This window comes from Zingiber officinale, chromosome 7B (assembly GCF_018446385.1).
Source record: "Zingiber officinale cultivar Zhangliang chromosome 7B, Zo_v1.1, whole genome shotgun sequence".
Lineage (NCBI taxonomy): Eukaryota > Viridiplantae > Streptophyta > Magnoliopsida > Zingiberales > Zingiberaceae > Zingiber > Zingiber officinale.
This window is the reverse complement of record NC_055999.1, coordinates 89,710,929-89,720,710: the sequence shown is the minus strand read 5'-3', so window position 1 is coordinate 89,720,710 and position 9,782 is coordinate 89,710,929. Positions and strand designations below refer to the sequence as shown.

The following is a 9,782-nucleotide window of genomic DNA, read 5'->3' as shown; positions in this document are numbered from 1 at the left end:
TCAGGTCATGCGAATTAACACATTTTTAGTCTCTAGGATAAGATCATTGTATATTAAGATAAAGAAAAATAGTAGTTCATCTAAAAGAAAATAAAAGGGCAACAAGATTCAACCCAATTTACTTGACATAATACCATTGTAATTACTAAAAAATTACTTTTTGCACATTCAAAGCTTATAAAGTTTTTGATTAACTAATAGGAAATTCATTTGGAGATCACAAATATTGTGCAATCCAAAGACTTCCATAAAAAGTTTTTGGCAAAATGAAAAGTTAGATAACTTCAAGATTTAATTGCACATTGAGGGTGTTAATGTTGGGTGTAATAGAAATCCTCTTGAAAAATCAAAAGTTGTCTAAATCAAAATATCACATAGGAGATTATGCTTACTTTGAAAGTAGCCATTAAGGAGATTGTCTCATTTTCTTTATATATCTATGTCTTATGAATCGTTAAAACTAAATGAATCATGAGTCCTTTTATGTTATCTCGATTCCTAAAATGATGTTTGTCGCCTATATAAGGGGAGGTAACCATAGGCATTTAGGTGCAATGAAGCTAGGGTAGTAAATTTTCTTCAACTTACCTTCATATCCTGCAAGAGCATTAAAATATTTAAATGTGTTAACAAAATCAAGTGAGCTTGTATTTTTTTTTAAAAACAAATAAAATCAATTTGACCTAAAGTTGTCAACAAAGTAAAATCTCTATACAATATGCACTACAATGCTATATAAACTCTTTCATACAATATATTTGTGTATGCACACATTCGAATACAGATATATATGTAGCTTTGTTTGACAAATTGGACCAATAACTCCGCGATGATGTAGCAAATGTTGAAGAGAGAAATAAGATAAATTAGTTTATATTGCTTGTTGCCTCATCACTGCACTTGCTAACTTTAGCTTTTTTTATCATCTTACAATTTGCACTTTCCATGTGTAAAATGACACCATGACCACCTTCAACTTTAGTCATCCCATGCCAATGGCTAAAGTTTAATTAGCCAAAAGAGAAAGGAAAAGAGGAGGATGCCTCTAACCCTATACTTCTATTCTACTGCATGCATGAGAGATAGAGTTCAATTTGTTGCTAGTTTCAGTCCTTCTTCATGATATATATGGCAAGATCCTTCTTTTTTTCTTCCCCTCCATTGATTGCATGAATATAATGTTAGCCATGAAGCCCATATCTAAATTATCAAAATGATCATATATATGTATATATATATATATATGATATCAAACATGCTCAGTCTCATTCCAATCTGGTCTTCCTAAGGTGAACTCCAAGCTAGGGTTTTTGACTTCTTCGGAGGTGCTCATTCGATTATGAGAATGATTATCCTGCAATAACCATGAGATGATTATGATTCAGATTCATAATTCTACCTTGATTATTCATCCCAGTTATAAAATCTTTTTATCATTTTTTGCCAGAGTTAAATCTCGATATAACACAAAAAGAATTTACTTGGACGTACTTCGTCTAGATCACAGCTTGGTTGCGTCCATCCACTTCGGCTGAAAATAGTCCAACATATATATTATAAAAGAAATTTCCATCAGGCAACAACAATTCATTCCATAGATCAACCAAAAAACCCTATGAAATGTGTGGTGAGTACAGTAAGTTTAGTAATGTAGATATGAAAAACTCAGGCGACCTTCTACACTTCAGAGTTATAACTTTAGACTGTACTCTGAAAGCTCTAAGAATAGATGCAATTTAATTTGATAGCTAGTGTGGAGATAATCTAATATTATATAACTTCATCTTAATCAACTAACTTTATTTGGCAGATGCAATTTTGTTTTCTTGAATTTAATTCCATTGATAAGTAGGAAAGGTTTAAGTGATTCGACACAATGGCAATCAAATTTATGGTGGATTTTGTATTGAGGCAAAACAATTATATGTGCTCCATTAATTGTTGCTATCAATAATAATTTTAATTTGTTTTCCTAAGTAAACAAAGATGCTATGATAACAGATGATCAAAAACTACATATAATTTTCTAATTTTATTCTTACTTTTATATATATTTCAGTATCTACTATCATTTCCAATAGTATTGGTGTTTCTTGTCTTCAAAAATTGTCCTGCCAAATTAATTTTGTCAGTTGGTTTATAGGAATAGTGGCTTTTCCCTTCTACAACAAAATTAAATTTCTAGGTTTTAGATGAACCTAATTATATGAATGTGCTATTGCTAACACAATGTTATTCAATTAATATGGCAAATTAGAGTCTCACAGGCAAGTAATAAGACATTTGACTTTCGAAAAACCTTTCTTGCAAGTAACCTTGGGTGGCTAGCTAGAAAATGAATCTAACGTGTTTAATCAATCCATGTTATTTTAAAAATACAATTAACCATTAATATATATAGAGAGATAATTTTTAAAAAATAAATATGAAAATATATAGGAAAAGATATAATTGACTTATAAAATATATATAATATTATTTGGGCATCCTTAATAATGACCCTAAGAATTAGGAAAGAGTCCATTCTAGCTAGTTACATTCTAACCATTTAGCACTTCAATCCTATTAGTTAGGAAGAAAAATATTAAATGCTAGTATTTATTTGCTAAGCATGAAAGAGCTTCTTGTACTACATTGAATATAAACTCAGCAGTGGCCACAACATGCATTTATGTCAGTGTAAGGTTTGTAGGAACTTTTCTTCTAACAAGTATTAAATATAACAGTAAATTTTGTTCGTCAGAATTTGACTAGCTAGAAATGAATTGTAATACATACATATAATTAATATATAAATATGATATTATTAAAATGCCCATATACATGCATATATGCATGTATCTTGGCTGACAGATTCTAGCCATTTAGCATTACCCTAAATATAATTCTCCTCACCCTTACTTGTAGACAAAACTAATCAAATGTCTTTCACTATTTAATTAAGTAGTAAAATGTATTTACATAAAGTTCAAATGAAGTGCATCTTCTTCTAAAAGTATAGGATAAATGCTGCATTCATCTAAGATTTGATTGCTTTTTTTCGTAGATAGCTTAGCTTTCCTTTTCCTCGATAAGACAATTGCTTCCATTTAAATAATTGAATATAAAATTTCATGCAAAGCTAAAGCGACCAAAAGAGGCTTTTATCAGTTACTAAAGATAGAAATCAACAAGGATCCACTATAAGCCACACAAACTCATTGTCAAATCTAATCTTTTAATTAACAAATAAAAACATGCATGCAAGCAAAACAAATTAGTCAAAATACTTAAGATACAAATGAATATTGTTGTTATTATAATAAATTTTTAATGGAAGGAGAGAAGGCCAAAGAGAAGGAATATGAGATCTTGAATCAATGTTATTGTTGGAAGTTTGTTGGTACAAATTAGTAAGGCAAAGGGACATTTATTTGGAGATAGAGAAAGAAACACAACTAGTTTTCTAGCTAGTGGCGGGGGATGTCAGGGCAAAACACATTTCAGGAATGAACCATGCAACGAAGCGAAAGATAAAATTAAATAAAATAAAACAGAAAACAAAGGGAAAGGTCTGAGAGGTGTTCAAGAACCATTAACATGCTACTATTGTATAATGCAATAAAGCCACAGAGAAAAGGATGCAAAAGACAGGAGGTATATAGGCTTTTTTGGTCCTATGTGACAACACATCACCACCTATTGCACACCTTGTCACAGCCCTATACCGTCCTACCATTTCATTATATATCCTCCATAAATAATTGTCAAGAATAATCTCGACACCACAATAATCTTCATCTTTTTTTCCCCTTTCTTCATACTTGTTTTCTCCTTGTTACTTGTCTTTGCTTTTTGTGTCCTACAAGTTAAGTGCCATGTCTCTCCTCTCCCCATGAAATCTAAAGAAAAAGACTAAAAAAAAGAAAAAAAGCAAAAGCTGCCATTCGCTTAGCATGCAGTTATAGATATATCTGCCTTTTAGTTTTTCTGAAATAATAAGCGATTATATACCTTGATGAGTTAGTCCATTTAGTGGTGGTGTTAGCAATGGCAGAAGGGAAGTCCAAGGCATAAGTAGTGCTTGGTTTAGGTCCGGCGTCTGAGGTTACTCTCTGCTCCATCAGCCGTCCGATGTTGAGATCAGCATTGCTTGCAGGAGAGAAGTCCTCTTCGCCTGAGCCATCTGATTGACCTGGTCGCCATTAATGTAGGTACGTTGCATTGTGAAGCAAGCCGATTAATTAATTAATTAAAATGAGGAGAAGAAAGGATATTACGAGGCTAAGCAATATGAATTACCTGAGGAAGCAGCAGGCTTGTCAGTGGTCTTCAGAGTTCTATACATCTGCAGAGGCAAAAGTTGGAAAAATTGCAGAGAGCAGTGAAGAAAGAGATTAATTGGGAGAGCACAAACACAAGAAAAGACCACGCAATGAGCTCACGGGACAAGCAAGGAATTACGATAAAAGAAAAAGAGGAATATCATTGGCTGGGGGGGATGAAAACTAGAAAAATATATTAATTGGATTTAAAAGGAAGGAACAGGAACGGGAACAGGGACAGGAACAGAAGAGGTAGCTATCTGCAAGCGGAGGCCGAGTTGGCAGATTCAACCTTTCTTTTTAAAGAAGCTTGTTTGTTCACTTCCTTCTCCATACCCTATGCGTGTTGGTGTTGGGTGTGATGCATTATTGTGAAATGATGACACTTTTTTTTTCCTCTGCCTCTCCCTCTCCCTCTCCCTCTCCCTCTGATTTGGCACAGTAACCGATGGAAAGAGGAGGAGGCAGTGATATGAGTGACTGAATGAATGAGTGAATGAAAGAATAGATGTGTCTGCTTCTCGCTGACCACACTTCCGTACTCAGATTAGATGATGGAGAAATTATGAGATTAGAAAGAAAAAAAAAAAGGACAAAAACCAACGATCGATTGAAACAGGTAAGCATGATTAACCAAGGATTGACATCGAGGAAACGAGAGAGAGAAGATTGCTGGGTACCTGCAAATGGCTCTTGACATGTGCTAAAGTGAGGTCTTTGACATCCATGAGCTCGAGTACTGATTTCGGAGTTGCCCCTGCATTTGATTAATACTACTGTTTTAAGATTGGCAAGTGGACAGATAATGATAGGATGTATGATCGATGCCTACTTTCGTGGCCGCCGAGAAGTTCGACGGCGTGGACGAAGCGGGCGTGGAGGGTGCTGGTCCACCGCATCCGCGGCGCTCGCATGGTACGCTTCGCCGGAAGCTTGGGGAGGAACCGCGACCGCATCAACATGTTGGCGTGGGGGGAAGGTTCGAAGGGCCTGATCATGCCGTAATTGCTGTAGTGGTGATGGTGGAAGAGCTGATGGTGATGGTGCGCGCTGTGGTTTTTGATCAACAGCTCTGGGGAAAAGGCGGCGCCGTTGAGCCGTGACGCCTGCGGGTGAGAGAGCATGCGGTGGTACGGAGACGTGGCGCCGTTGGGGATGGGGCCGAGGAATGAAGGAGACGGCATCGCGTCGAAATTGGACGAGAAGGAAGAAGAGGGCCAGTGAGAGGAGAAGGCAGAGGCGGAGGCAGAAACGGCGTGAAGCTTGGGATCAACAGAGAGGAAAGGGAGCGGCGTGCCGACGCCGGCACCGGTACCGGTACTGCTATTTTTGTTGTAGACCGGGATACCTTTTATTGGCGTGAGGCCGTCGAAGGAGCCGCTCCCGATCGCACGGTGAGTAATGTGGCAGCGATCTAGCGGCGGCATCAGCGAGTAGTTCTCCAGCAATCTCGGCGGCTGCGGCCACCACGTGCTGTCGACCGTCGCCGCAGTGGAAGGATAAGAAAGAGAGAGCTTAGTGCGAGCGGCATCATCGTCGTCTTCTCGGAAGCAGTGGGAGGACTCGCCGGAGCTCGCACAGATTGAATCCGCAAGATTGATGTTTGGAGGGCTGATGTGCAGGGAGAGGTCGGGCGACGACGTCGTCATGGCGGCGGCTTCCATTGACATTTCCATGCCTTCTCCTCCTCCTTTTGCTTGATTGTATTCCTCTTTGTATGGCTAAGGCTACTAAGGCTAAGGCTTTCTTCTTGATGGCCAACTGGAATTAAACATTTTAATATATATATACCTAATGAATCACACCTACACGTATGGCTAAGTAAGAGAGAGTAAGAGGAGAAAGGATCTTGTTTTCCTAACAGAAGAAAAGAAGAGAGAAAGAGGAGACGAGGGTTTGGAGCTCGTGTTGTATCTGTTCACTGCTACTTAATTGATATATATATCTATATATATATGAAGAAAGTTAAAGAACAGACTTGTGTGAAGGATCATGGACTACTGCTCCTAGGTTTGCCGAGGACAACTATAAGCTGCAGACTAATTAAGGATCGGGAAAAGAAGAGAAAAGATCAATTAATTAATAAAAAAAGAGGATTTTATCATAGAGATTAGAAGAGACTGATTCAAATTGCAGGGAGAGAGAGAGAGAAAGAGACAGACAGAAACTTTGATGCTTGAGAAATTAAAAGATCTTATTTAAAGTATATATGAGAAAATGACACTCCACAAAAAACTAATGGACGAGGGGGAAGCTTTAGGGTCAGTTTACTCAGAGAGACGGATCAACGAGGGAAAGGAATCAGCTAAAGAAAAAAATCTCTAGGGGAAAGGGAGGGAAAAGGACAAAGAAAGAAGAGAATCCCTAGGGAATAGGGAAGGAAGAGAGAAGAGAAGGAAGAGAACGGAAGAAATGAAGCAGCAAAAGAAATAAAAAGTGTTGTTGTATAGCGATGACAGATCTGGTAGAGGTATTTCAAGGGGGACTAGAAGGTTAGAGAAGGGAGATACTGGACAATAATAATTAAGGAGAAGAAGAAAAGTGCAGAAGAGGAGGAGAGGTATGGGAACTAGAGGGGCGGAGAGCTTTTTGCACGGTGGCCCGGCGAGAGGTGGCGGAAGCCATAGCAACCGAGAGGGTTGTCACGCTCGGTCCTGTACCTAGTTCGAGGAGTTGTGCCAAGCTTGGATTTTTATCCGACGGCAAAAGGCACAGTAATCCGTCCACGCCGCGGCTCGTGTTAGCGCCAGAGCTTCGCGAGCCCCAGTCATTGCAGCCGGTACTACCGTCGGAGTCGCAACACTGCTCTGTTTCATAGAAAGGCCTTCTCTACACCTTTGTCTCCGAGATCCCCTTCTAAATTTGCCCTCTTCAAGAACTTCTCCAAGGTTCCTTTTTTTTTCTTTAAATCGATCTAATTCCTGTCTTTTGGCTTTGAGATTTCATTGGATAGCTTTTTCGTTTTACAGGTTTTTATTCTCATACTAAAGTTTGCAGCTTGTTCTTTTAGTAGAGTCGTTGCCGGATTTGTTCGCAAAGCCCGAAGGTGAGCTAGGGGACGCCGGTGTTTAAGGCGGAGTGTTCCCACACCTTCCACTGCCACTTCCCCTGTATTACTGCCGACGTCAAGAGCCACAACCATCTCAGCTGCTTGTGTGTTGCACTGCCTAGCTCCAGGAATCCTTCCTCTTGGTCATGAACCGCCGTGACGAAGACACAGAGCGAAGGATGGTTGGTGAGGCAGATAACCGGAATCCGGAATCCCAATCGGAGAACCTATGGCGGAGGTAGAAGCGGTACAACCCAAGGTAGTGAGAAATGGTTTGGCATGAACAAAGTCATGAGGAGACGCTGCTAGTAAACCGAGCGGTCATGAGGGGACGTCGTTATTCGCGAGTGGCCGTGAGGAGACCTGTGTTTTGGCCAATTGCGTAGGACTATCAGCGACTCGCGAGGTTGAGGACAGGACGTGAGAGATGACGAGAAGGAAAGAATGGTGTTCCGCCCGATTTTGGGTGGATAAAAATTTGTTAACAATTCAATCGGTGGATGGATTCATAAATCCATCCTTCGACTATTTCAAAGTAAGTAAACAAGGGAAACGATTATTAGTCCATCCGTTTGCATGAAATAAACAACAGAAAGTTTTCTGTACAGAAAACTTTCTTTAGTTTTTGAATCCATCATCCCAAGTAAACAGACCCTTAAACAGTTTAGCGTTTCCATTCTCTCAGCTTCTGATTAGGAAAGGGATCCAATTTAATGCACGATGGAACAATAATTAAGTGAATAAATAAAAATAAATAAATAAAGTAAAAGAAAACAGATAGAAGGGTCAAGGCTCGTGCGCGGATTCCTTTCCCCCCACTGCCTGCGCTTGTGTGGACTGGACTGTAAAAAGGAAATTCTCTCTTTCTTCCTCCCTCCCTTTTTTAACGGAGAAAAAAGAGGGGGGTTTGTCACACATACTATCTTCGTCTTCTACTGCTCTTCTCTCTCTCTCTCTTATTAATTGGATTAGATAAGAGGTAGGTTACAATGTTTCATGCATTTGTTAAGCAGCTACTGGTCTCCCAAGACATGCCCCACTTCGCTGTATAGTTCCAACACCCATTGTCCCATTCCCAGCGGGGGGATCTCATTGCACATATGGGCTGTTTGCTGCTTCCGCACCGTGCAATATTTCTGCTGTCCTTCACTGTAGCAATCACTATTCAATGCTGTCGATGGGCGTAGCATGTTGGAGGAATTCATCGGCCTCAAACATTAAAAGGGCCAGCTGAAGCCTCTGCTCGTCACGTACATACCACTATGCCACTTTAACCCTTCCCTTTATTTCCACTTCACTATCATTTAATCCTCTCGCTTAATTTGATCCCCTTTTTCGCTGCTTCCACCATGCAGTTTTGTGATCTAGCCTTTGTCAGCTGGACTACCCATAGCAGCATTGACCACAAGGGAATTCAAGACCCAGCTACATGCATGCATGCATGCATGTGTTCATTTCATTTGCCATTACAAATTACAATATATTGCTCACACCAGATACCCAAAACATTTCGAGTTCTAATTCCCTTAACATACTTCCAAATATTCTTGTCCCACTCCACCAAGCTTGTCTAGGATTATTATGTCACTTCCACATGGACATCTCCCAAACACCAAGTTGACTCCACCACACACCCACATGACTAGATTTCAAACCCCTAGGACATGCAAAAAGAAAAAGAAAACAACAATTTATAGGCTTATTTACAATTTGTTTTCTATATGATCACCCTTTTAACTTGAGTTAATGGGTGTGCTCCTTGATGATCAGGGATGATTGGAGGCTCACTACTGTCCAAACTTTTCAAATTCCAAAGGCCTACTAGCTCAAACACATCACACAGGTCCACAATGCTACTTTCTTGTGGCTAATAATAATAATAATATTTTGTTAGGGAAATAGAAAGAAGTTGCTCAGATTCCCAAGCTACAGGAATATAAAACCCCCTTTGACAACCCTCTCTCTCTCATCTCTCACTCCAACGCTATGCATGTTGCATTTATGAGATTTGAAATGTCCATACAACACTGCTTCAATTCAATTCATGACAGAGATGCCTCCTCCTCCTCCTCCTCCTCCTCATGTGAGTCCTCTATACGTGTGTGTATTTAACACATATGAAACCCAAACAACATGGCAGTTGGGAAGGTGTTTATCACTGTAACGGGGCCAATACTTAGTTCATCTTAATTTGATTCAATTATATTGCAAGTACACGATCTCATATTTTTCTCATGCCATGTACTCACGACTAGGGTGAAATAATGTTAATAGTTTGATTGGAACGAGTAATAACTAAGACTATGGCCACTACTTGTGGAAGATCCAAATTAATTAATTACACAAGTAGTTCGAAAGCAAGATACTTTATGACCTTAACTCATTTGATGGGATACAACCGGGCAAAGACTGAGTTTATGCTTCATTTG

The 9,782-nt window shown here is 39.2% G+C and overlaps 1 protein-coding gene and 1 long non-coding RNA gene across 2 annotated transcripts; one reads left to right on the top strand and one right to left on the bottom strand.

The window, feature by feature from the left end:
* Positions 1–857: 857 nt before the first annotated feature.
* On the bottom strand, positions 858–6,539 carry LOC122006224 (transcription repressor KAN1-like). The gene is made up of 6 exons (XM_042561643.1): positions 5,137–6,539; positions 4,985–5,061; positions 4,282–4,327; positions 3,994–4,174; positions 1,492–1,531; positions 858–1,354 (listed from the first exon to the last, which is right to left on the bottom strand). Exons 1-6 carry the CDS (start codon positions 5,978–5,980, stop codon positions 1,250–1,252), a joined length of 1,293 nt encoding a protein of 430 aa, XP_042417577.1. The 5' UTR covers positions 5,981–6,539; the 3' UTR covers positions 858–1,249.
* An 81-nt stretch (positions 6,540–6,620) lies between these two features.
* Positions 6,621–7,918, top strand: LOC122006225. The gene is made up of 2 exons (XR_006118654.1): positions 6,621–7,192; positions 7,318–7,918. It is a non-coding gene; the product is annotated as an uncharacterized LOC122006225 (long non-coding RNA).
* Positions 7,919–9,782: the final 1,864 nt, after the last annotated feature.